Below are 27,235 nucleotides of genomic sequence, written 5' to 3' on the forward strand. Positions count from 1 at the left end.
TTACCGACTGCCTGCGTCAGCACGTAGACCCCTTCAAACGGTTGCCGAAAGGCGGAGAAACCAGGAAGAGAAGTGGAATGAAGGATATTAATGCGTACTACCTTTGCATCGCAACAACCAACTACTATTGCCTCTGGGGTTCAACTTGGTAGCCGAAACCATTTCGTGTTCGCGGGGTTTTAAATAAAAATGTGTAGCAGACGGTTTCTCTCCTTCCAACGTCCTTGTCGGAGAATAGACACTTGTACCTGTAGTTACACCTGCTCTCCCAGTGTCTCAGAGACGGTCGGACGTCACAGATATAAAAAGCTCTTTCGATTCCGGAAGAATTGGTGTTTCAAATCTGCTCTTCTTCTTGCCATCGCCAGTCAAAAATGTGGGAAGACCTAAAGGTTAGTCGAATTTCTGATTTCAAGTTTTTTAACTTTTAACCGAAACAACAAACAGCTGATTCACCTGACCTTGTCCTTGGGATTCAATCAACAAGTCCGATATCTGCGGAAGGCATCGGTCAACAACAACTATATGTATAAATATGTTGCAGAGGAACAACAATGTCCTTGGACATTTGTTCAAATTCTTGTGACCTTTTTTGGGTGGGAGGGCAAAGGCATTCGAATAAACAAACCAATTTCTCTGTTCATTAACGTCGTCGTGTTTGTTGTTTTGTTTTTCTTCTTCTTGCAACACAGTATCTGACGGGGTTCGGCAACGAGTTCGCCACTGAAGATCCCAGATGCCCAGCCTCGTTACCTGCTGGTCAAAATAATCCCCAAGTTTGCCCTTACGGCCTCTATGCTGAGCAGCTGTCCGGCTCAGCTTTCACTGGTAATCAATTATTATAATTATTATGAGATAACATGTGATAACTGTCAAATTATTGCAAAAAGCCCCGAGGGAAACGAATCGTCGGACGTGGTTCTATCGCATCCGCCCGGCTGTTGTGCACCGACCGTTTCAACGCATCGATTCCTCCCATTTGACTGTCGATTTCTCGGCCCATCCGCCCAATCCCAATCAGGTTTGATTTAACTTGACCCAGTTTCTTAATCTTCAGCCACTAAAAAGGGTCAAATGACTAACAGATGCGATGGAAGCCGTTCGACATTCCAACTGATGGCCAAGTGGATTTCGTTCAAGGTTTGCGGACAGTGTGCGGAGCTGGCCAACCTGCCACTCGCAGTGGCTTGGCCGTCCACATTTACACCTGTAACGTTGGCATGGAAAACAAATCGATGCAAAACTCTGACGGAGATTTTCTGATTGGTAATTTTTAAAAAATTGACGTAATGAAAACTAAATTAATCTGAGCTTATTTACCAGTTCCGCAGCAAGGGACGTTGAGAATCAAAACGGAATTCGGCCGTTTGGTGGTTGCCCCGAATGAAATTTGCGTCATCCAACAAGGAATGCGCTTTAGCGTCGACGTCGAAGGACCCACGCGAGGTTACATCCTTGAAGTCTACGACACTCATTTCATTTTGCCTAATTTGGGTCCTATCGGTAACAAATCCCGCCAGTTTTATTGGTTAGAATTCGACTGATCCTTCTTAACAATAATCAGGTGCAAACGGGTTGGCCAATCCCAGGGATTTTAAGACGCCTAGCGCCTGGTTCGAAGATCTGGATGTCGAGCACACTGTGGTCAACAAATACGGCGGTCATCTCTTCCAGGCTGTTCAGGATCACAGTCCCTACGACGTGGTGGCTTGGCATGGAAATTACGCTCCTTATAAATACGATCTGGCCGATTTTATGGTCATCAACTCTGTCGCTTACGATCACTGCGTAAATACATTAACATTTCCTCAAATTATTTGAACTATTTTTAAAAAGAGAAATTTGATAGGATCCTTCGATATTTACCGTGTTGACTTGTCCGTCTGTTCGCCCTGGTGTGGCCATTGCTGATTTCGTCATCTTCCCACCGAGGTGGGCGGTGACGGAGCGTACATTCCGGCCACCTTACTATCACCGTAAATTCGTTTTAAGAAAAATGATTTCTCTCTTAACTTAATAACTATTCCACTTTTTTTCTAAAGGTAATTGCATGAGCGAATTTATGGGTCTCATTCAAGGAAAATACGAGGCCAAGGAAGAAGGCTTCCAGCCCGGAGGGGCCACTTTGCATTCCATTATGACTCCTCACGGACCGGACGCCGCTTGCTTCGAAGGTGCCTCCAAGGCAGAGCTGAAACCTGCACGAGTAGCCGATGGTACCCAGTCGTTCATGTTTGAATCGTCGCTGATGTTGGCCGTCACCGAGTGGGCTGAAGAAACTTGCTCGAAACTGGACAAAGCCTATTACGAGTGCTGGCAACCGCTAAAGAAACACTTCCGGATCGCCGAACCCTAAGACAAGATCATAACATTGCTGGACGTCAAACCATCCGAGCTATCGTGAAGAGTTGTTATAGTCTAGTTTAGCATTAGTAGAATCACTTGGAAGGGTCCTATTATATCAAAATTACCTGTGTACTCCACAAGCAATGTACAAGATCGCATATTAAAGTTATTCTTAAAGAAACTTTATTATTAAACAATGTCCAAATTAGTTTGCTATCATTTCAAAAAATCGAGTCCTACCGGCAAATTACTTGTGTAACGAGATCAACAAGGATTGGACGGAGGCCTGTCAGAATTTAAAGGAAACTTTTAAAACATTTGGAGAAAACAGAGAGCACAAGGCACGTAGCGATAACCAATAAGTAGAGGTATAGTGTCCAAAAGCGAGAATGGATCCATAGGACTCCCACCTCCATCTGCCCATCATTTCCTTTTATCATAACCAGAATTATGAGTGTTAATCTCAATTTTTTAAGTGTCGGAATAGTTACCGATGGTGGCGAATCCGTAGCCTGACTTAACTACACCCATTCTGTATGAGCAAGTTGGCCAAATCACTTCAGTACAGTCTTGATCGTTGATTTGTTTCTTGATTACGGTGGAATCGTCGACGAAGCTGCCAACTTCGAAATAGCGGCTGTCGTTCTTTCGGGTAGTTGCCATAGCTACACGGTGATCGTGGGCAGAGAATATCACATTAGGTTTCAATTGGAGCATGACCTATATAATTTAAAACATTATTTGAAGTCCATTGATAAAAGAGTGTTACAATTTACTTCTCGGGAGAAGATGCCAGGAATGAAAGTCAAAGGAATGTGACTCAAAACAACTCTGAACTTATCGTCAAAAGTTGAAACAGAAGGTAGACTAAAATCACCAATGATTCTGTTAACCTGTTGAATTTTCATAAAAATAAATTAATTGTCCTTATTTTTTACTCCACATGCATTACCACAACAAATTGAATGTTTCCAGAAATATTTTCCATTTGGTTTGGGAAGTTGGTATTGAATCGTTCAATCTTACTTCTAGTAACATGATCTACTCCTTCACCCCCAATATCATTGTCCCCAGGTAAGTAGATTATCTGTAACCATGAATGTGTTAAAACTCTAGAATCACTAAAAGACAAAATACAGGGACACAAACCTTTGATTTAAATTTTGAAATATCAAATATTGCTGAAAATCTCGTCTTGTAAAATTGGTAATCATCATCTGTGCTAGTGCTTCCTTCATCCATCAGGTCTCCTAGAAAAACCACAACATCTGGTTTGATGTAATGTAAGGCATAGTAAAAGGACTTTGCCAAGTACCTGTTATGCAGAGAGTAGGGTCTTAGCATCCTTGCGTAAAACTAGGAATAAATATAAATCGGTCATATTTACCTATCACTGTCTGAATATGCAATCCAACCTAGAACCTCATGAATACCTAATATCTGTGGATCAGACACTATCAAAATGCGTTGGCAATGTCGATTTTCTGACTGCAGGCAATTGACATGGGGCCATTTCATGGAGTCGTGCCAGTATACGAAATATTCATTGTGAAAAACTGTAAGGCACAAGATGAAGAAGAACAATTTTAACCTTTGGTTAAACGACTTCAAATGAAGTCTACACCTCATTCTACTAAACTAAACATAAACGGCTGGATGTTGACTTTTCACATTTACCGATTTGATCAATCTATTTTGTCGTCTGCTACTGAAGAATGTCACGTGATAAGTCTGATTGGTTGTTTGAACGGCACGCATTTAACCGCGAATTTCGTAAAGCCAGTAGAAAGAATCAGATTCCTTTTTTTAATTTTTGTATCAACAAACAGAGTTGAACAAGACAACAAGTGAACAAAATACAAACACATTTTCTAACAAATAAAACAGGTGTTTTTTTTCCTCGTTTCGTATAAATTAACAATATCAATGGAAATGTTTGATTTGTAATTTGTATCAAATTCCAAGTAGGGATCCCAAGTAGTACATAATTAAAAATTGGCTGTGTCCTGATGAGTGTTCTGTTTTACTTTGAATAGAATTATAAAAGCATTTCCCATACAAAAAGTAATGGTTGTTACCTCACATTTTGAGTATGTTGAACAACAAATAAATGCTCAATTGCACTTGTTCTCGATATTTGTTTGAAAATGGGTGTTTGTGTTCAGCATGACATGTTGCCCCCATTGACACTGTAGTTGACATTTTGACAGCAGTAAAAGTATGAATTAATCCTATCAGTAATGTCACCGCAAACACAAAATACGTCCTCCAGCACCGATGGGAGCGTCGGTAACTTAGCAACTGTGGTTGTGTAAACAGTATCGCGTATTTGAGACATCAAAACGTTGACAGATCCGCTCAGAAAACACACTCCAGAAAGTATTGATAAATAACCCGACGTCACTAATGCCATAGAGATGTAGACTTCTGTGCTCGCTATGTTTCAATGGGGCAAAACTTGAGAGAAAAGAGGAATAACAAATTTTTAAAAGGAAAGGTGAATGACTCAGCGGTTTTGTTCGAAGCCGCTAGCGCCCTGGGGGAATCAAATAAAACTCGATTGGCTGTCATCTTTTTTATTGGCGATTAAAATCGGCAGAACAACCGAGCGGTGAAACAACATTTGATAGGGGCTATTTTTAATCAAAATGTCTCCCGCAGTTTAATCATAATGTATATATAGCACCTGAAACGCATTTTCCTTATTAACAAGTAAAGTCAATAACAGCAAATACAATAAACATCAAACGAAAAAAAGGATTCACCAACAAATGTGCCTACAATCAAATAAAACCTCAACTATTACAAGCTTATCATATTCTACCTTGTCCAAAAAAACTAATATCATTCCGATGACGTATGCCCAACAATACATCACACAAAAGAAATCACTTACGTAAATGTACTCTTTCAAATTTTACACGATTACCGAGGTCAGTACTACAAGAAAGACGTGACGTGCAGTAGTCCACAAGGCCATATACACACCCATCGGTATAGCTATTGAATTATTTTGCGATTTACCTTCACAGTTTGTCTTGGAATAAGTGTCCAGTGTACAAGATCAACATCTTAGTGAAGCACCGGCTGCAAACGATAAATCAAGGTAAAAGGAATAAGCCTTTTAGTTTTCAGTCTCGTCTCAACGTGTGCGGAACTGGCGCAGTCCACACAAATTACACAACACTGTCGTTGGATGGATGAAATTCAAAATGATTTAGGTCATGTCACGATCACTGATGTAACAACTATATAAGATGCCCTCGTCTTGGGCGACTTTTCACACTAGTGCGCAGACTCACGGATGTTGAATAAAGGGTAAAACCGAACCTATAAATTGGCCATTTTCTCCGTCGACAGGACAACACTTTGGATGGCGATTCGGCTGGCGACAACAAAAGTGACAAGTGCGTCATCCCAACAACCAGCCCAAAAATGTAAGTCACTACCTACGAATATTATTGCGATAAGGCCAAACTGATTAGTTCCTAAACCCCGTTACACTTATTCTTAAACCCACCTATTAGCTAGTATACCTTAACCAAGGCGCCAAATTCAAAAAAATGAACGGAAGCAGCAACTACAGTCTGGAAGAAATTGTGCTCACTCGCAACGGAGAGATTTACAATCCGGTGGATGTTAGGGAGACCATCTTCTTGATCGTCACCAAATCCATCTGCTGTCTCATCGGAATCCCCTTCAACGTCACCATCGCCATTTCCACCATCCGCCATTTTTTCATCGTCGGTCTGGGCACCATCCGCTGCGAGATGTGGCTGGTCCACATCAAAATCATCACGTTGATCCTGGCTATTTTGTTCGTCTCGTGCACCGCCTTGAATGTGATCGTTTACCGGCAGACTAAAACGCACCTGAGCGACAGCCGAACTCTGTCACCTTCGAGCTACGACGGCGGGATGGATTGGACTGCCGGGCGGCCCATCATCATCGGCGACGGATCCGTTCGAAATGTGAGAGGGTCACCGGGCAACAGCGACGATCCATCTGCAAATGCTGGACCGGCCATGTCGATTCACGTGGGCCGGAGGAAATTCAGCCAAATGGAAATCGAAGCCACTAGGACTTTGATTATTGGAGTGGCTTCGCTCATCGTCACTTGTCTCGGCGTCATCCTGGCCTCCAGTTTCTTCATTTGTCGATTCATTTATGGCCAATCCGAGTGCAGCAATTACAACTGGACTGGACCCTATTTGAGGGAACTCATGCTGTTTCCCGCAGTCTATTTCCCAATCCTACTGATCCTGAGAAGCAAAGAACTAATGTTGGGCTGACAAATAACGGATGAGACAAATGAATTTCAATGATAGTAGTCAATAAAATGTCATTTAAATTTTGATCTCTTTGTGCCAAAGGATATAGGTTACTTGTGAAACCATCTTTGTTTTATCCAATTATTTATGTGACTTTAACCTTAGCTATTTCATCGGGAATTGTGTGTAATGTCGGGTCGCAATACACACCACATACAAACCTTGAGACCTTGAGATCCATTTTTGGTTTTTTAAACAAGCATGTCCTTGCATTAATGATGCGCGTTTTTCAAACAGTTGAAACTTGGATTATTCTGGCGCTGCGCAGTTTGACGATGGCTCATACTTTTTTTACGCAGCTGATTCTGAGCTCCATATGATTCGGGCTCGCCATATGAGTGGCGGTAGCTACCAGTATTCTATAGCTCTGATTATACCTCTTCAAGTTGTCATTGCTAAGCCTTGTCTTCCAAACTACTGATTCAAATATGTAAATAGAGACGCCTACCTTATATTTATTTTTTTGGAAGACGACTAACGATCCATTCAGTCGAATGTCTAAAATTCAGGAAAGGAAATTCCCAGGTGAAGATGTGCATGGGATGATGACTGGTAGCGTTTCGGTCAAGTAGTTATCAAAGCTTCTTCTAGGGATCAATGAGCTGCGGACAGATATCAAATTTCCATTTCAATTCGATTTCACAGGTGAGCAGAAAATCAGTTTACCATTACAACTGCCGTACGTACCGAAATTGAATTTCCAAGCTTTACAGAAATCTGCATAGGCTCTACACTTTTCAGCTATAGGTATCTTTCACCGTCGAAGAAATCACCTCACACTGCCAGTTGCTCATCACCTACCTGTAAACAAAAAAGAAAACGAAAATGTTCAATACTGTGAACATGGAAAATAAAAACTAAATCACAAATGTTGAACGAGAAAAAAAATGGACGCAAATTTAATAAGAACTAATATACAACTTAATTCTGCAGCAGACTCTTATTCCCTTATTCATACAGAAATAATATTATCAGCGTTGCTACTCCCTCGCTCGCACCTGCCACTAAAATCAAAACATGAAAAAATCAGTCTTTTACATAATCCTATAGCTGTATTAGCATAACGTTTGTTTCCACATCACACTTGTTTCTCGGAAAGGTTAAGTACTTGGTTATACAATGTTTAACGCTCGTTGTTATTTTTCGGTGCAACCCATTGCGAGAGAAAACTCCAAACTTGCCCACAAAGAAAACTATGAAGCGATATCTCAAATTCGGCACTTGAAATAGCCCGGAAAAATAAGCGAAATATACCCGGAATTGAAATTTAAAAGTGAATATTCTCGTTCAACACAACAACAATATGCGGGAGACAAGACAAATAACAAACAGTGCAAATGGGAGATTCGTCAAAAGCCTCCCAGCAATGGCCAAAGTTTTGATTGCCGCGAGTGCAGCGCATTGGACCACGGATTACGAAACATGTAGCTACAGCAATAATTTCACCAAAATTATTTAGGCCAAAACATTTAAGGATGAGAAAAATGCTACCGACGAAAACGACATTGTTTTTACATATATACTCACTAATGCAAGTAGCGTGCCTCTATGGAGTTTCAAAAATTCACGGGTAGTATCGTCACTTTGATTACGCTATATAGATCAAGTATTCAGCGCATTGAATCAGTACAAAAATCAATTAATTAAAACCATCAACGCTAACAACCCAAATAAAATTGAGGTATGGAGAAAGGATCAGATCCACCCACATCTCGATACATTCCTCACGTGATCTGTAAGCACTTTTTTTTAAAAATCAAAGTGATGACGTTAGTACTAGAAAACGGGATCCTAATTTCCTGAAATAAATTTAAAAAAACATTTCCTGCTACCTTTTAACTCCTGATTTCAGTGGTGATGTCAAAAATTGCCAGAAGCTTTTCCCCCTCTATAGTGCGCAAACTCGTAAAGGGAGAAGGTGTACTGGGAACCAATAAAGAGAGATCCGCAGAGTTTCCGCGTTAACATACACCGAGACACGTCCTTTGAGAATACAGAACGATATACCTACAATCGCACTCACAAAGAAAATCGTAGAAAATCCCACATCAAATCGGACAACCTGTGAAACAACAAGGTATAGGGCTGCTATTTATTATAATTGTATACGGCTATAATTGCCTTAACTGTGCCGTGTTAAAATTATTTAGGATCACCTAATGCAATTGGACCGCAGGGAATTATGAATAGCAGCCATCAAGTGGAAGTTGTCCTCAACGGAAATGGAGAAATACACAACCCGATCACCGTAGACATCGTCTCAGTAATTGTTAAATTCCTCTGCTGTTGTGTCGGAATTCCTCTCAACGCGTCCATCGCAATCACAATCACTCGGTATCGACGTCTTCGATGCCGACCGCGCAACTGTTTCCTGTTGGCCATCATCTTGTCCTACTTGTCGTTCTTCATCCCACCCGCAATCGAATTGATCTACTGGGGCCTGTACCCAGTCGAATCGGTTTGTCATGCATTCATCGCCGCTGTAGCTGTACCGAAAGGTCTCTTGCTGACCAACATGCTGTTGGCTCTCATTGACAGATATTTAGCTATTAATTACCCTATATTACATCGAGAGAAAATGACGAACCGATTAGCAGGTTGTTTAATTATCACCTGTTCAATGTTAACGGTATTTCTCATAAAATTTGTCTACATCGCCCGACTGGGCACCATACGCTGCGAATGGCTGCTCATCCAAGTCAAAACACACATGATTGTTTTAATTATTCTATTTGCACCATGTATCGTGTTAAATATCATCATCTACCGGCAAACAAAGACTCTCCTACGTGATTCCCGTACTCTTCAAGCGACCCAGAACGAAAGAGATTTAATAGGCCGAAGAGCCAATGCTAACAACCAATCTACTGTCGTCACCCCGATGTGCATTCACACCCATAGAGAAAAACTTAGTGAAATGGAAATGGAAGCCACCCGTACACTGGTGATTGGGGTGGCATCTCTCTGCGTTATGCCCTGCCTGGCCCTCATTTTCATCGCATCTTACTTAGCTTGTGAATTTTTCTTCGGTCAATCGTCATGCAGTCGCTTTACTACTAGAATGGATCCCTTTGTAAAAGAATTGAGTTTGACTCCCGCTATTTACGGCCCAATCATATTTCTTGTAAGAAACAAGGAGTTCAATGCCGCATGATCAGCACGCATAATCGTTAGATATGTCTAAAGATTATTTAAATCTGTAGCTAATCATTTCCCCGCCCAAACAAATGATCTGGGGTCAATTTTTACTGTTAACCGTTCCCACTGAATGGACGAAGATATCTGCAAAGCTGCTATCACTAAAATGCGTTTCTGCCTAACAAAGTAATTTCCATATATGATACGTCACCGTGAAAAAAATAAATCGGAAACCTATGCCTACCTTCGCAGCAGGGTTGATTGTGCTGACATGTTGCATTCCCATCGATCCGACTGTTGCAGGTTCACCCCGTCGTTACGTGCGTCAGTTACCATGGTTATAATTATACTGAAGTGTTACCATAATTAGAATAATTATACTGAAGTGCTGCTGAGTTCCAGAACTATACACGTTTAGAAAAAAAAAACATGGTGTCAGATTCACGTGGCTATGTAAGAAGAGATTACATGCCATTATAAAGTAGGCTAAGCCAAGTTAAAAATGTCAAGAAAAAGTGTATATACTCTGCTTGATGAATTTTCCATGAAAAAGTGGTTCAATAACATTTCATCGTAAAGCTTAATTAGCTCATAGATGGCTTCTTGCCTTATATTGCAAGAGCTTATCAATGATTCTTATTTGATTAAGTGCTGGTATCTCGAAAACTCGTACGAAATAAATAGAAACTAAACAGAAATTCACCGAGAAAACCGAGGGCCTAGATATCTAACAGCTAACAAAATATTCACTGTGAAAAATGATAAGGTACAATTATAATGAAGGGTAACAACGCTGTTAGGCGTGATTATTCTCAATGAGCGGAAGCTCTTCTAAACTTAAGGGTTCAAAAATAATCCCGTTTTCTTTTTTCTTTCTCAATTGTTATGCAAAAACGAGAGGATTTTTTAGATAAACATCAAATCACTCGAGCTACGTATATGTGCAATCACTTTGTGTGGGCGTTTTCGTCATTGAGACAATGAACACTAGATTATTTTTTGTTTCGTATCATTGCAAGTTTTCAAAGGCTTTCCCAGCTATTACAAAACAACCCATAAACCAGTAGCAGAAATAAAGAAACTATAGACGGAAAAGAGATTGCAAACAAACATAAGCGCCCGTGGAGTTCAAGTGCTTGGTTTGATGGCATTAGAATAACCAATAATGCGCACTATAAAAAGGCTTTTTGAAAACTGAATACAAAATATAACTAAGAAAATCGCATTCAAGTGCTTCGTTAACGTTTACCGAGTTTCCCATTACACACCTGATTACACACAGGCAATTGCTGAGGAAATGAGACAAAATAATGATCCTCTGGGACGCGGTATTAAACCAAATATGAAAAACTGGAAAATTATACAGGGGGTACCACCGTGCTCTTCTCCACGGCGCATCCTCTCAATGCGCATAATCAAATGGATGATGACGAACCTATTTAAACTGGACCGGTATATTACAGATATCGAGACATCATTTCGAATGAATCGAAAAAAAGACGATTCAAAAAATAGCGGCATAGAAAACTCAACAAACTTTGCAACAATTCTCGCCACATTGACGACAGAAAAAGGCAACTGTCGACCAAAATCTTTTACGCAACCACGCAAAACTCTCTCATTCTGCATTGTGTGTACCAGATAATTGAAAATGAGCAACAGCGACAGCAACATCAGCGTTAATCGAGAAGATGTCTCCACGACTCGATTTGCACGGCACTGAATTTGATCGTCTACCAGCAGACCCCAAACAGTTACTCAACCCAGATTGAAGAGGCTAGCCTCTACTAAAATAGAAAAGCCTGGATTTAAAAAAATGGATAAGCCAGAAACATAAATTGATATCTTATTGTGATGCATTAATGCAAGAAGTAAGATTTCAAATTTTAGAGTAGATTCGATATCGCCTCTAGTCCTAATCGAATCAAAAGGGATGCAGAAATACTCATTCTTCATATGATCTGCCATCTCGGTCGTCGGTTGCCGTGCATCCCGTGCACTCCTTTTATCAAATTTATACAATTAATAGCACGCACAGTTCTGTAGTGACTATACCATCCTAGAAATCGAGATCAAATTACGCGCAAGTAGAGACCCAAGTTCACTTTCACTTATTTCCATTGCAGAATCCAAATAGCGCCAAATAGAAAGCAGGTTGCAAGATTGAAATTTCTTTTTCTGATTCTAGCGCGCAAACTCCTGTAGGAACAAGGCAGGAACAAGGTGTCTGAATTTCTCAGAATGAAATAAAGCAGCAACCGGGAAGTTGCCGCTTCACCCACAAGGAAGCACATCCTTAGAGACGGCTGCCCGATATAGACATCCACATCACATCCAGCATCACAGAGCAATTCCGAAAAAGTCTAGAAATTCAGACATCAAAAAGGTCAACCTAATATTAAACAAACGAAAAGGTATAGATACTATGTCACATTTAGTGGTGTTAGGCTAGTCTCATTAACTGCAACGTTTTCAAATTAATTAGGACCAACTGTAACTGAATGAGCAGCAATTATAGGACGCAGTGAAGAATAAATAGCAGCCAATCAAAGGGAAGTTTTCCTCAGTGAGAAATACGCAACCCCATCAACGTAGACATCGTATAACAGCGATTATTAAGAGCCTCTAATTTTCCATCGGAATCCCTCTCAATTGGTTTGTCGCTTTCACCATTATTGTCGCTTTTACCATCTTTTAACCTACTTGTCCTTTTTCGTCCCGACAGCAATCAAATTGATCTACTGGGGTCGAATCGAGCTCGAAGCTACCAGTCGAATCCCTGCGTCACCGACCTGTGGCCGTTGTAACAGCTGTACCGCAAGAACTCTTATTGACCAACATACTTTAGCTTTGACTGACATATATTTAGCCATTAGTCACCCCCTGTTACATCGAGCGAAAATGACGACCCAATTAGCCGCTTTCTTAATTCTCACCTGTTCAACGTTAACGGTTTTTCTCCTAAAAATTGCCTACATCTTTCGTCTGGGCATCCTACGCTGCGAAGTATGGCTAGTTGACATCAAAATAATAATAATTATTATAATATCTCTATTTACATCATGTATCGTGTTAAATCGTTTAAAAAAGACGACACATGACGAAAGAGATCCCTCAAATGGAAGTACGGTATTGTGAACTTTGATACTTGGAAGTAGCGAAGTTCACAATGACGCCATCAGTGCCGTCACCTCGATGTGCATTCACCCGTACACTAATAGTAATTGATGGGGCATTCCTCTGCGTAATGTCCTGCCTGGCCCTGATTTTTAATGCATCTTTCTTTGCTTGTCGACTTATTTTTGGCCAATCTTCATGCAGCAACTTTCTTAGAATAGTGCCACTCGTCAAAGAATTGAGTCTGACTGCCGCGATTTATACAGCCCTATATTATCACATTTCTTGTAAGAAACATTAAAGAGGTAAGACTCTATAAGAGTATAGCATGCTGCAAAAGTATTTGATAATATGACAATTTAATCGTTTTAATCCCCGTCTAGGCTGTGTAACCAGAAAACCATTTGTCCATTTCCCCATTCACGCAAAACCATGCAAAACAAATATTTGGAAATATAATTGTTGCTCGCTTGAACGATGCACGTGAAAGTTTTTTAGTGTTTACTATCATAATATCACTCATTTTCTATCGCACGCAAATAATGTTGCAAAATAAAATGTACCTTTTGTTCTGAGTAGTAGTGATGTCACTGTGATTCCTTTCAAGAAGAATTGCGTCAGTCATTCCGTTTTGAATCCGCCACGACTGCCAATGTGTCAGCAAACGAGGATTCAAACTACAGCAGATGAGCCATATCTTCGTCGCACCTGCCAATATACAATCAAAACATGAAAACATGGTCTTTTTATTGCATAACAAGAAATGTCGGCACACGAAACATTGAAAAAGACTTGAGGCAACTATTTTTTGACGTAATGCTTTGGCACACCACTATGTTGAAATTTACGCCACAATTTTTATGCATATGCTATATCTCTTATCGCCATCAAATGATAGAAAGTAGAATTTCACAACAGCAGGTAAAACTAATCGAAAAACAATAACAATTTTCATTCTTTGTTGGGCCGTTTTGTCCCTTGACAATCGTACCTACGTTATTTCATCGAATTTGATAACGCCATAGATCCATTAGTATTAGATCAATAATAAAAATGGTATTGGATGGCCACCGTACTTTTGGGTGGCTAGACATTGGATAGATGACCTCGCCTTTCTATCGTCTCCATCTTATCGCGGTCCTCCCTAAATCAAGTATAAATAAAGAATGAAACAAAAAATAGTAATTGGGAGAAAATGTACCGTTAACTCACACAAAAATTCAACCCAATATGAAAGCGAAATTGAAAAGGAAAAAATGGTCAGAGCCAGCGCAACATCAAAGATTGAACAGAGGCGAGCCGATACGGGAAACAGAAATGATTGGAGAAAAAAAAACTCAGTACGGTATGAGATGATAATACAAACATGTTCCCACATTTTTTTTTGTTGCGTATCATATTTCATTGTGCCTCTTCTCTTCATCCAATCGCAAAGGATAGTAAACGTGTTGGGAAATGACGTGGGTGTCTTGACGTACTACTCCGCAAAGAACATGACAACGTTCGCCCTATTAATACAAAGCACTCTCCTCATCAGAGAGACGGTGTTCACAAAATGTGCAGTTCCTTCATGACTAATTTCGTAGAAATCGGATTATCGGAATATATTTCCGCGAATGAATCATGTCGAGTTCAAATGAAAAGTAGATCTCACAATTAAAAATGAAAGCATTCTTTTTCGAACATACCGCGCTCTTAAAGGAAAAAGGCGTGTGATCTATTACGATTCTGACAGTTATTACTCCCCCACACATCGCAACATAGTCACTGGGGTAACACTGTAACAGTATACGATAGCCATACTCCCAGAGCAATTCAGAAGAAGGCTACAAATTCAGACACCGAACAGGTCAACCCATAGAAAAAGGTAGAGGAGACATTTTCTGTAAGTGTGTGGCTAATTTTCTCGACTACAATGCAACGCGTTAAAATGATTTAAGATAACCTGATTTCGAGTGGCAGCAATTTGGAAGCAATAATTACGCCACAGCTGTTACTCTCGTAATCTCTCGCAAGAAGCAAAGAATTAAGGACAGCATTAATTGATGTGTCACTGTTAATAAATTGGAAACTAACCTACCTTCACAGTTGATAGTGTGTCATGTGTTGCATTCCCATCGATCCGACTGTTGTCGGTTCACCGCCGTTCCGTGTGTCAGTTGCCATGGTTACTGATGGGCTGGGTCCAGACCTGCATATGTTTAGAAAAAGATGATGTCAGATTCAAGTGGCTAAGAAGAGATTACATCTCTGTTAAGGGAACAAAATCTTAATTGGGAAAAAATGATAAGTTATAACATAAAGTGACAAAATCCCGGAGAGTATATACCATCAGGTCTTTCACCCCACAATAATCCCACACTTGATCCCCCAGCTCACACAGGTCTCCTCATCTCAGCTTGTTTGTCTCTCTGACAGGCAACTCCTACACAGCGGGATCTATAAATGTTTGTTAATGTTTAGAATGAAGGATATAATACTCTTCAAAACTTAGCAATATAGAAAAAATAATCCGATTGCTAGGCAGAAACGGGGGGCTTTTATAGGTAAACAAACACAAAATCACTCAATCGCTTTGGGTGGGCGTTTCGTGATTGAGACAATGAACGCTAGATTATTTTCGTATTGGCAAGTTTTCAAAGGCTTTCCCCGCAATAATCTACAATAATCAGCCGCAAAACTACGAAACAAGACGGAAAAAGATTGCAAACAAACATCCGCCCGCGCAATTCAAGTAGTTTGAACAGCGCACTTGAATTTGAAACGATAGATTAACAAATAATGCGCACTGTAAAAAGCCTTTTGAAAACTGGATTAAATAATGGAGAAATTCGCATTCAAATGCTTCGTTTACGTTTCCAGAGTTTCCCATTAGCCTACAACTGATCCACACAGGCAAAGTTGAGAAAAAAAAATGAGACAGAATAATAATGATCCTTTCCGTGTGTGATGACGTGCTCTTCTCCACTGTGCATCCTCGCAATGCGCATAATCAAATGGATGAAGAACCAGATATATATAAACTGGACCAGCATCACAGACATCGAGACATCATTTCGAATGAGTCGGAAAAATTGACAACGATTCTCTCCAACTTGACGACAGAAAAAAGGTACTTTGACAAAATCTTTAAAACAAATCATTATGCAAAAACCCTTTAATAATTCTGCGAATTCAACATTTAGAGGCTCTACCATATTTGCGGTAGAAAATTCAAGAAAATTCAAAATGAACAGCAGCAGCAGCAGCAACAACCAAAAAGGTGTCTCCATCACGACGCTGGGCGAATTCCCGTTCGATTTAGACACCTTCCTAATCGTTTCCAAATTTATTTCCTGTTGCGTCGGAATCCCCCTCAACTTGTTGGTCGTCGTCGCCATCACTCGCAATCGCCAGCTCCGCAACCAGCCGCGTACCATTTTCTTGCTGGCCATCACGTTCTCCTATCTGATCTTCTTCGTCTCGGTCATGATCGAATTGATTTACTGGAAATTGAGTCCCATCGAATCGGCGGTTTGCCAAGCCAATGTGGCCGTCATCGGCCTTCTACTCTTGTTGAACATGTCGCTAGCGCTGGCCGACAGGTAGCCTAGTGGCCATCAACCACGCCGTGTGGTACCGGGAAAAGATGACCGCCAGTCTGGCATCTGCTTTGCTGGTCATTGTCGGCTCGGCTTTTTACGGTTTACTCTTTTTTCTGATAGGAAACGAAGAGCTGAGGAAAACGTGGACATGCCAAATTGAATGAACTATATTAACCAATTTTAACAGTAAGGCAAATTAAAACTTTCTTTGTTATTTTGACAAAAATCTTACATGCCCACGAATGCGCATCTTTAATCTTTGTAAATTTGAACTTTGTTTCTTTTTTCAAAATTTCCCGATTGCTTTTACCATCTGATAAAAGCGGTAAATTGTGAATCCAAAACCAAATTCAAATGTCCCCTCTTCAAATTGCATTTTTGTTTTTACTACTCTTCTCTTCATTTTCTTTGATTTTCTATCAGTGTCGTGTGTGTCATCAGTGTCTTAAAAAAAAAGGTACATTTTGAATTTTGTTTGAAAACGAAACACCGAGGGGAAAAATACACCGGGAAAAAAAGGACGAATGCTAATAATATAGCCAATCATGTGAAAGGCCACAGATTAATTCCCTGCCTTTGTAAACTTTGACAAGGAAATAATTTGGCAGAATAAAAGAAGCAGATCAGGTACCAAGTCAAATTTGTGAAATTAGAAAATCTTGCGCTTAAAGAAAACGTTTTATTCTATAGGCCTACACCTCTGGAAAATACGACGTAAATTCGTGTGAATGTCCTGATGGCCTATGTAATCGCCAATTCATTTCTACACTGAACCTGAACACCGAATGTCTTATTTTAAAAAATCACGGTGGCATTTACAGTAGTTCTGCAAACTACCGGATTAATTCTGTTCTACTATACGTAACGCAATATCTATACAAAGTGTGGAAACAAAATTTCTATATACCTGATTAGGAGTTGTCTCGTTGTACAACCGCATATGCTGGTTTCCACGGAGAATGGCCTCGAAGATAATATGAAACACCGGTAGATCAGCTGCCGGGATATGCACGGCCTGGCTCTTATTATCTTCTCTAAAATAAAAGAATTAAATGACAATTCAAGTAAAAGTTTTAAATTACAACACAAGTGCGATATTGCATAAACACTAGCAATTTAAAAGTTATATCCTCAATCAACCAGATCCCGTACTCTAAATATTATGGCGAGTTGCAGTTGACAACTGTTTTATTTCTCAAACGGAAAGTGAATTGCTTGTTTATAATATGCCCAACCCAACTTTGAAAACAAAAAAAAGTGCAAAACTGTGGAAAATTTCAACGTTAACTTGGCACTATTCGCACTATTTGAATCAATTGAGGAGTAGAGACTATAATGTTGATGGGCTGACAAAATAGCAAAAATATTTAGTTTCATTGTTAGTCAATAATGTCATCAAATTGTATCTCTTTGCGTACTATAATCTGCAGCATGACATATGATTTCTTAACTACGAGTGGAGTGCAAATTACCTTCCTTGTTTTGTTTTTATCCATCAATTAGTATTTGCTGATATGACTTTTCGACAACAGCTCTTTCGTTTGGAATGTTGTGTAACGTTTTGGTCGAAATACACTTGATTCGATGTGTGCTTCTTCATTTGGACACAATCCGCGACTGCAATAAAGGAAAAGGCCATCACATGAGTATAAATTGAATAACACCATTATTTTACCATCTATAGTTCAGATAGAGGAGAAGATGAGGACATTTCCTGTGGATGCCGATGGCGATTATTAACTCACAGTTATTGATTAAAGAGACGAACCTCGGACGCAACTCAAATCCAGCCGAGAGTCTCGTTTAATCACTTTTGGGCGTTATTAAATCGCAATCTGCGACTCAGAAATTTTACTCGAGGGTACTGCCCTTGTGCCGCTTTATTGGATACACGAAAATGTCCTTTTTATGAAATTCTCTCGGCGCTTTTGATGTTAGACAAAACCTCTCAAATAAAGTTATATATAGGCCTATACATTATTACTAATAAGCTTATACCTTTGATTAAGGAAGTTGAAGTGTGGTATAATCAAGTTTAGTTCTCTCGTAGTTGCCATGGCTACATTTGACTACCTATTACCACTTTGAAATAGAAAAAAGAAAAAGTTACATTAATAGAGGATAATAGGCCTACTTCATTTTTAGCTGCCATTGTCTTTTTATTTGGGATCAAATTGGATTTGATTTAGTTGAGTCTCTCACCTCTTAAGTCCAGATAAGTTTCTCCCACAACTATAGGGAAAAAATAGCAAAAGAAAAAAGGGAAAAAAAAATTCTCTGAAACGTTTCGCAATTGAAGCTAAAAAAAAATGGACAGGGTTCGAAAGCGGACAATAAAACTATTGGAAGGGTCTGAACTCCAAAAGCGCGCAAACGTATAACCACGGGTATGGAGAGTGTCTCTCCATACCACTGGTATATAATACTAACTGCGATCACACTTTAGCTATAGTAAAAGGTTACGTCATAACACTGACAAGCAGGCAGCACAAGATAATTGAACCCGTGAATCGGGAAACTACGAATTATGTCAATCAATGTTGGAAAAAAAACAAAAAAAAACATGAGCAGTGTTGCCGCACCCACCTTTGATTATATCACCTTTTTTTCTCACAACTGTTTCTGATATCCACAGATGGATAACTTAAATATGCTGATATCTCCAAAAATGTGGTATTCGAACACTACAGTTTAATTTTAAACCACTTTCAAAAGCAATTTAGAAGATCAAATGTGTCGCAATAAATCAATGAACTCTAACGGACATTACTAAATCACAAGAAAAATTAAGAGTAACAAATGTGGGTAAATTCAGTTATTCAATTATTTAAAGAATATAGATAATAATAATTAAAAAAAAAACGAAAAAAACTCTATTCATATCAGGAAAGTAATGGCATCGAGAACCTTAATCGGTGAATGAACGCTCTTGAAAGTTCTTATTTTGAAAACGTTCGTTATCGATAAATGTCCGAACTAATACTGGTTTTTTTCCCCCAACTATTCTCAAGAAAACATTTCTTTTTTTGTTTTCGATAAAAAATAAAAAATAAAAAAACCTTGAGAAAATGGGCGTTTGTTTCCAGCGATAGTCAAAAAAGGTTTTGGATTCTTTACAAGCAAAAATCCGACAAAGAAAATACCAAGGCTTTTTGGAAGCTTTTCGAGTGTCGGAGTGTCGGACCGCTTGGTGGTTTCTATATAGGCTACTCCTGCTGCATCCGTGTTTAGGTTAGGGTATTAGGTTAGGTTACTACCATGCGTTAACCCACGCGCGCGCATTTCAATATTTTGGCGCGCAAGGGAAATTACGCTCATGTACCGTATATAGTATTAGTTCGCGCGCAAGGCGCCTTTTATTAGTCACACCCGAACGTAGTGGAAATACGCGAATGAAGTAGAGTAACACGAACCCCAATCGGGTGAGTTGCACTTGCACAATTGTCAGCGACAATCTAGTGTACTATATATTCACGTTGTGGTGAGTCAGAAACAAAAAAAGGAGTTTCAGATAGGAATATTATATAGGGGTGAGAAATGAAAGCATTGAAAGCCGGTTATAACTGAATAAGCGAACTTTGATTTCCTATCCTCATTTAACTAGTTATATGCAAAAGGTAAGCTTCGCGGAATTGATTTCTGAATATGTATATACGATTATCGTTCTGTTTGCATTTTCGAAGCGTAAATAGGCTAAATATATTTCTAATCGTTCTAGATCTTGTTGGCCACAAGAGTACAAAAATAGCAGAAGAGACTATTCAATAAACAAGAGCAATATATATCATCAGAAGGGTCTTGGTCTTTGTACGACGGATAAAGCGTTGCAGGACATCGATTGGGATATCGATTGGGAAATGTGATGATATAGTTTCTGAATTCATCAGCCGATTCATCGGGAAGAAACATTGCGAACCATCAACCGAATACTATGTTGACCTATCTGTCTTTTTTCATGCCTACCGTGATTGAATTGATTTTCTGGGATTTGCGTCCATCGGCCGCTGAATCACTTTGTCAAACCCACGTTTCTGTTATCGGACCGCCACACGCTCTAATACTCTTGTTTTTGAACATGGCCCTAGCCCTGACCGACAGGTACATAGCCATCAACCATCCCGTTTGGTATCGAGAGAGGATGATTATCAGTCTGTCGTGTTCCATTGTCGTTCTCAGTTTCGTATTATCAATTCTGTTTGTCATCAAGGTCGTCCTCATTGTTGGAGTTCGGACTCCTCACTGTGAGGTGTGGCGTGTTCACGCCAACCTGATTGGCACAGTTTTAGTCCTACTGTTGGTATCTTGTGCCATTTTGCTTTTCATCGGCTACGTCCAAACAAAGCTTTACCAATGTGAAAAGCCCATCAGCAGTCTACCATTCATTAACAACTCGGCAGCAGTTCTTGAAACGGCAAATGTTGAATGGATTGAATTGCTGGCCAGCAGTGCAGATATTGAATCTCAAAACGAAAGGGCCCTACCAGCAATCAACAGTCAAGTCGTAAAGATTGAAATGCCATCATAAGGTTAAGACCACACGTCTCCCCGTACCAATTTTTTATTGGTAATAACTTCGGGTAGGCGGGTCGCGGTAGGCCTATAGCTATAGCTATAGCTATATTCTTTGTGTTCGCAATGTGATATGTTCACTGTATTACTCCCGCAGTAGTAGAAGAAATACAAGTTGTAGAACAGAAAATAGGTAATTTTTCGATAACAAAAAACCTAAATGATCTCCCTGCTGATCGTCTCTGGTCGAGCCCTTATTATTATTACATACAGGTCTCCTTAGTTCGCTGTTAGTAAACTAAAGTTAATAACAAGATCATTTAGCGCACTATATATAGCCTATGAAAGAAAAAAATATATACTGCGAACCCTGGCAGCTATTTACCCAAATGTAAAAAAAAAAAAACGGTCACGAGAAATAATTGCGGAAGCTTTTTCTTAAAAATAATAATAAAATAATTTAAAAATAATAATATTGGGAATTACAAATTTCATGTGGGGGCCTGCCCACAGAAATCTCGCATATTGTAGTTCTGTGAAAGCTTGCTCATTGATTTACCATGCTAAAAAAACTATTAACTAAAATACGTAACTATATTTAATACCTCACTCCGACCTCACTGCGAATAAATAGGAATCTATCAACATACCTTAACAGCGTCAGTTGTGTCGTGTTGCATTCCCATCTATCGGACTGTTGCAGGTTGTCCATCGTTCTGTGGCTGGTTACACTGTGTGTCTGTGACAGTTGTGGCAACAGCAGTTACCATGGCTACTGATCCTCACCTACATGTTTATAGCAAAATAGTTTGTGAGCAGATTCAAGTGATATGGTTGCATGGTTGAATTGTTTGTTTTCTGAGACAAGCAACACATATAATAACCCTCATTAACAGCGGGATCGATATTTATATTAGCCTATACAAATAATTCTTAAATGTTTAGAATGCTGAAGATAACAACGGTGATACGTGATTGATTACAGATATTCTTAATTTGCGGAAACTCTTCAAAACTAGGCGATACAATAAAATTTATATACTTATTATTCTCGTTTTTTTCCCCCCACCCCGCTGGGCCTCCCCTCCATTGCTATGCAGAACGTCGGTGGGCCTTATTGAGATATAATAACAAACACAAAATGCAACACTCGCGACCTTTTTAGTACCGTATATATAAATAATGCAATCACCTTATGTGTGGACGTTTCGTGATTGCGACAAGGAAAACTAGATTATTTTCGTGTTGGCAAGTTTTTTAAAAAAGGCTTTCCCAGCAGCAGCAAAACAATCCAATCAGCCGCTAAAGTGATGAGAAACAGGACGGGAAAAGAATAAATCCGCCAACAATAATTCAAGTGGTTTGAACAGCCTTTTGGGATTTGAAACGAGGTGCATAGAATGACAAATAATGCGCACTGCACACTATATCAAAAGCCTATTGAAAACTGTGAATAACTAAATAACAAAGATCGATCGCATTCAACACGTAGCCTATAGTCCGTGCATGAATATGCTAATCCCCGCAGCACAGGAACCGAGGGGGATGAATAGGCAGGAATAATAATTTAATACCCCTTTTGGGTAATAAAACCATATACAAATGAACGACTTAAACATTCTGAAATAAAAGTGTCCGGCTTGTGCTGTCACTGCTGAAATGATGTGCTGTGATCTTCTCATCCATTGCTGCGCATCCTCCCAATGCGCAAAATCAAATCGACGACGAACCCAGGTATAAAGTGGACCGACAGCATCACAGACATCGAGACATCACTTTGAATGAGTCGGAAAAAAAAAGGCGATTCGAAAACTTGACACCAATTCTCTCCAACTTGACAACAGAAAAAGGTACCGCATTTAATTGACACAAATCTTTAATGCAACCACAGAAAAACCATCTGGTTCTGAATTTCGGCCTCATTTTCAGGGCTCTATACCCAATTGATTGTGGAAGCTGATTCAAAATGAACAGCAACGGCAACCAAAAAGATGTCTCCATCACGACGGTTGAAGAATTCCCGTTCGATTTAGACACCTTCCTAATCGTTTCCAAATTCATTTCCTGTTCCATCGGTATCCCGCTCAACTTGTCGGTCGTCGTCGCCATCACGGGCAGTCGCCAGCTCCGCAACCAGCCGCGCAACATTTTCCTGCTGGCCATCACCTTCTCCTATCTGATCTTTTTCGTCCCGGCCATCGTCGAATTGATTCACTGGGAATCGGTTCCCATCGAATCGGTTTGCCAAGCCAATGTGGCCGTTATCGGCCTGACACACGCTCTACTCTTGTTGAACATGTCGCTAGCTTTAATGGACAGGTACGTGGCCATCAACCATCCCGTGTGGTACCGGCAAAAGATGACCGCCAGTCTGGCCTGCGCCATTGTCACTTTCGGCTCGGCATTGATTGCGCTACTCATCAAATTCGTCTACGTCTTAAAACTGAGCTCTACTCTTTGCGAAATATGGAACGTTCACACTATAACTCTGATGACCGTCCTGTTCCTTTTGATTTCCATCTGCACCGTGTTGAATTGGATCGTCTACCGGCAGACACTCAAAATTCAGGAGCATATCGCCGCCGCCGCCGCCGAAGGTGAAAACATTGAATGGGTGGAACTCGACGATTTCGCGGATAAATCTCGAGGCAGCGTCGCGCTGGACGATCTTTCGTCAAATATTCGTTCAATGCCCATTCATCACGTCCCGGACATTATTAACAGCCTGGACCATCATCATCTGATGAGCGAAACGGAGATCAAAGCCACCCGGACTTTGATTGTCGGGGTCACTTCTTTCGTTGTCACGGCCTACGTGAGCGTCGGTTTCGTTTCCTCTTTTTTCGCTTGTCGAATTACCATGGGCGAGTTGCAGTGCGGCAATCTGACGTGGATTCCCGCATTTTACGGCTCACTCATTTTTCTGATAGGAAACGACGAGCTAAGGAAAACGTGGGCGCGTGCCAGCAAATGAAATGAATGAAATGCTGCACCATAAAATTCAATGTACTTAATCTTTGTTATTTTCACCAAAAACCTGAATGGTCCACACGTCATATTTTGAGCTATTTGCTTTATTTCTGGCTCTGTTTCAAATTTTCTTTAGCGGTTCGACAATCCGCGGTATATAAAAAGGGCGGGAGTTGTACGATTCAAAACCAAATTCAAATGTTTCCCTCGCTTCAAACATGTTGCATCGATTATTACTATGTCCTCTTCATTTTTCTTGATTTCGTATCAGTGTCTTAAAAAAAAAAAATATCGACATTTTGAACTTTTGTTTGCTATAGTAGACATATTGTAGACAATACAAAAAACCGTTCCCATGAAAAATGATTAGCCTATAATACGAACGAAGCAAGAGGAAAAACACATCGGGGGCAAATGACGATTACTTTAGTCATAATAATAACGGACGACAAATGAATTCGATCCACTTTGTCAACATGGCAGAAAAGAATTAAGCGCCGGGGGAACGAAAAGAAGACGAATTTTTTTTTTGAAATAAGCAAATTTTTCGCTAGTGGTTAAAAAAATAAAATAAAAACAAGGGGGCGTCTTATATTCTAAGATATAGGCTATACCATGGGGAAATTTAAGATTTTTAAGTTTGTTTTAAATTGCCCTGCCTATACATGGCACATTTGCATTGTCAGCGGATCGGAGATTATGCTGCGCTTGTTTGTAATATCCAACCAACTTTAAATGCAACACAATAGTGCAAATCTGCTGGGAGTAGTATTATATATTTCAACGTTAACTTGAAACTATGAACAAATATGCAGAAATGACGGTGATACGAACTTTAGTCACGGATATTGCATTGAGCCTACATATATGATTCGTAAGTTGATTTGCTTTACATATATGCTTTCAGAACTATAGGCCTAGCTCAGAGAATAGAGCGACGAAATCTATTAGCAACCCCTCGAGTGTTTCTTAGGAATCGGCACGCTGCCTATGATATAATTACTGAAAATGCTTTACTCCGCCCTCGCTGCTGGGACTATACCTGGAACTGGATCAACAAGATCTTTTTTTTGTGTGTGTGTTTAAAGTTTGATTCAAGAGTTCTCGCTGATTAGCCTCACAAAAGGACGTGCAAGTAAAAGGTCTGCTCGTATTAGAGCGCAGCAAATGCATCAGGATAAGGGCGCGCCAAATTTGAATTATACTGAAAAGAGCAGCATCAATTTTGGCAGGTCTCAAATTACAAAAAAATGTTTCAATTGTTCGCTCCTGATGCTGCGCGCAAACTCGTATGAAAAGTTTGAGCGGTACAAAGGGCCTCACAAAACTATGGCAAAAACGTAGTCTAGACACTTGAGACGGTGAATCCATTGTGAGAAGATGACAAACATACGAGGCTGCAGCAACTATTAAATGCTCCACTACACCTGACACTCTGACGCAAAGGTAATACGTCATTTTACTGACCCAAGTCCAAACATTTTAAAAAATTGCCAATCTCTCTAAAGAATCAACCTGTACCTACTAAATGAACAACGGCAGCAGCAGCAATCGAGATGAAATCGTCCTCACTCAGGACGGAGACATCTTTAATCCCGTTCAAATCGATTCGATTTTAATGATGGGCAATTTCTTGTGCTGCCTCGTCGGCATACCACTCAACGTGTCCGTCGCCTTCACCATCATCCACCACCGCCGGCTGCACAGGAAACCGCGCAACATTTTCTTGCTGGGCATCATCTTTTCCAACTTGTCCTTTTTCGTCCCCGCCGTCGTCAAATTGATTTACTGGGCTTTCTACTCGTCCGAATTTCTTTGTCAAAGTTACGTGGCCCTCGTCGGCGTACCGCAAGTTCTACTCTCCTTGAACATGTTGCTGGCCCTGATCGACAGGTACGTGGCCATCAACCATCCGCTGTTCCATCGAGAAAAGATGACCGTTCGTCTGGCCAGCGCCATCGTTCTACTCAGCGCGACGTTGATCGTGTTCCTCCTAAAGTTCATTTACATCTTCGATTTGGTTCCTCTCCGCTGCGAGGTGAAGCTCGTTCACGTCAAAATTGTTCTGCTCATCTTGACCGTCCTGTTCGCCTCGAGCATAGCGCTGAACGTCATCGTCTACCAGCAAACGAAAAACCATCTGAGTGAATCCCAATGCTACGCTGCTTCGACCAACGACGACGGCCAAATTCAAAACGTCAACATCTTTGATGTTGGAAATGTTGTTTTCGATTCGGTCGAACGAGCCATCCCAGCAGGCGATTATTCGATTCCAATGACGCCCATGTCCATTCACGTCATTCACGTGAATAAGGAGAAATTAGACCAAATGGAAATGGAGGCGACTCGGACTCTAATCATCGGGGTCACTTCACTCACCGTCACGGCATTACCTCCCACCGTCTTCGTGTCCATTTTTCTGGCGTGTCGACTCGTTAGCCAATCCGATTGCAGCCAAATGAACTGGATGGCGCCGTACATTATAAGAGCTGGGTCTGATTAACATTGTTTGCAGCCCCTTGATCTTTTTGCTAAGGAACAAAGAGTTGAAGGCGGCACTGACATGTCAATGAATTTAACGCTACAACTGAGTAACAAATAAAATGTCGTATAAACCGTGGGCATTTACTACAAATAATATTGTTTTGTCTTATCTCAGCAAAATACAAACGTCCGTGGTCCGTTGTGAATACAAATAATTATGACACTTCCAGCCTTTTTTTTTTAATTATTTAAAAAGTTATTTTAACACTTTAAACTTAAAAAACTTCCAGCAAAAAAAAAAAAAAAAAAAAATTATTAAAAGACTATGTGAATGAACCCGAGCTTTTGTGAATGATTTAGTTATCGACTAAGAGACACACCCGGGAATTTTATTGGCCTTTATTTTCCTCGCTTCGACTCTCCTGTACTTCATTCAATCTGCTGTTTGATTCAGTTAAAGCTCCTCCTATGGGAGCTGCTGAGCTTGCACAGAATTCAATCACAGCTAGCACTCGGGTATCATTTTCATTCTTTATCGCTATGACTCTAGAAATAGGTTATCGTCTTCCTAATCCAACTAATATCCTACCAACATTTTCGCAGAGAAAGCAAAGGCCTAATAAACAAATTAATACCAATGGTATTTGCTATTTGAAGTTAATATCACATGCGGAAGTATACTGAACCGAGATTATTATATCGCCTATCTGTAAACAAAATAGAAAATGAAAATGTTTAGGCTGTGAACATGGAAAA

General features: G+C 40.1%; 3 protein-coding genes and 2 long non-coding RNA genes across 5 annotated transcripts in view; 2 read left to right on the plus strand and 3 right to left on the minus strand.

The window, feature by feature from the left end:
• Positions 1–27,235, plus strand: part of LOC124349671 (endocuticle structural glycoprotein SgAbd-3-like) — a 192,971-nt gene that overhangs the window by 40,574 nt on the left and 125,162 nt on the right. The gene's annotated exons all lie outside the window — the stretch shown is intronic.
• On the plus strand, positions 196–2,554 carry LOC124347550 (homogentisate 1,2-dioxygenase-like). Its single transcript, XM_046798460.1, has 8 exons — positions 196–392; positions 693–828; positions 891–1,021; positions 1,086–1,266; positions 1,324–1,503; positions 1,565–1,788; positions 1,850–1,976; positions 2,043–2,554. The coding sequence occupies exons 1-8, from the start codon at positions 375–377 to the stop codon at positions 2,354–2,356; spliced, it is 1,311 nt and encodes a 436-aa protein (XP_046654416.1). The 5' UTR covers positions 196–374; the 3' UTR covers positions 2,357–2,554.
• LOC124348414 (cell division control protein 1-like) lies at positions 2,513–4,041 on the minus strand. Its single transcript, XM_046798624.1, has 6 exons — positions 3,734–4,041; positions 3,496–3,661; positions 3,299–3,433; positions 3,123–3,239; positions 2,838–3,066; positions 2,513–2,776 (listed from the first exon to the last, which is right to left on the minus strand). The coding sequence occupies exons 1-6, from the start codon at positions 3,973–3,975 to the stop codon at positions 2,643–2,645; spliced, it is 1,023 nt and encodes a 340-aa protein (XP_046654580.1). The 5' UTR covers positions 3,976–4,041; the 3' UTR covers positions 2,513–2,642.
• On the minus strand, positions 7,132–26,469 carry LOC124351032. Its single transcript, XR_006921336.1, has 8 exons — positions 26,375–26,469; positions 21,676–21,811; positions 17,424–17,550; positions 15,013–15,123; positions 14,009–14,076; positions 13,496–13,640; positions 7,365–7,478; positions 7,132–7,279 (listed from the first exon to the last, which is right to left on the minus strand). It is a non-coding gene; the product is annotated as an uncharacterized LOC124351032 (long non-coding RNA).
• On the minus strand, positions 18,198–19,103 carry LOC124351177. Its single transcript, XR_006921429.1, has 3 exons — positions 18,719–19,103; positions 18,515–18,598; positions 18,198–18,441 (listed from the first exon to the last, which is right to left on the minus strand). It is a non-coding gene; the product is annotated as an uncharacterized LOC124351177 (long non-coding RNA).

This window comes from Daphnia pulicaria, chromosome 1, assembly GCF_021234035.1.
Source record: "Daphnia pulicaria isolate SC F1-1A chromosome 1, SC_F0-13Bv2, whole genome shotgun sequence".
Taxonomy (NCBI): domain Eukaryota; kingdom Metazoa; phylum Arthropoda; class Branchiopoda; order Diplostraca; family Daphniidae; genus Daphnia; species Daphnia pulicaria.

What these genes read in the sequence shown, in the direction of transcription:
- LOC124347550 (XM_046798460.1), top strand. An exon ending in GCCTAATTTGGGTCCTATCG is followed by an intron (nt 1,504 to 1,564) that starts GTAACAAATCCC and finishes AACAATAATCAG; the next exon opens with GTGCAAACGGGTTGGCCAAT. An exon ending in CCGGCCACCTTACTATCACC is followed by an intron (nt 1,977 to 2,042) that starts GTAAATTCGTTT and finishes TTTTTTCTAAAG; the next exon opens with GTAATTGCATGAGCGAATTT.
- LOC124348414 (XM_046798624.1), bottom strand. Translation starts at nt 3,975, where the DNA reads ATGAGGTGTAGACTTCATTTGAAGTCGTTTAACCAAAGGTTAAAATTG. An exon ending in TTTCAAAATTTAAATCAAAG is followed by an intron (nt 3,434 to 3,495) that starts GTTTGTGTCCCT and finishes TCATGGTTACAG; the next exon opens with ATAATCTACTTACCTGGGGA. An exon ending in GAAACATTCAATTTGTTGTG is followed by an intron (nt 3,240 to 3,298) that starts GTAATGCATGTG and finishes AAAATTCAACAG; the next exon opens with GTTAACAGAATCATTGGTGA.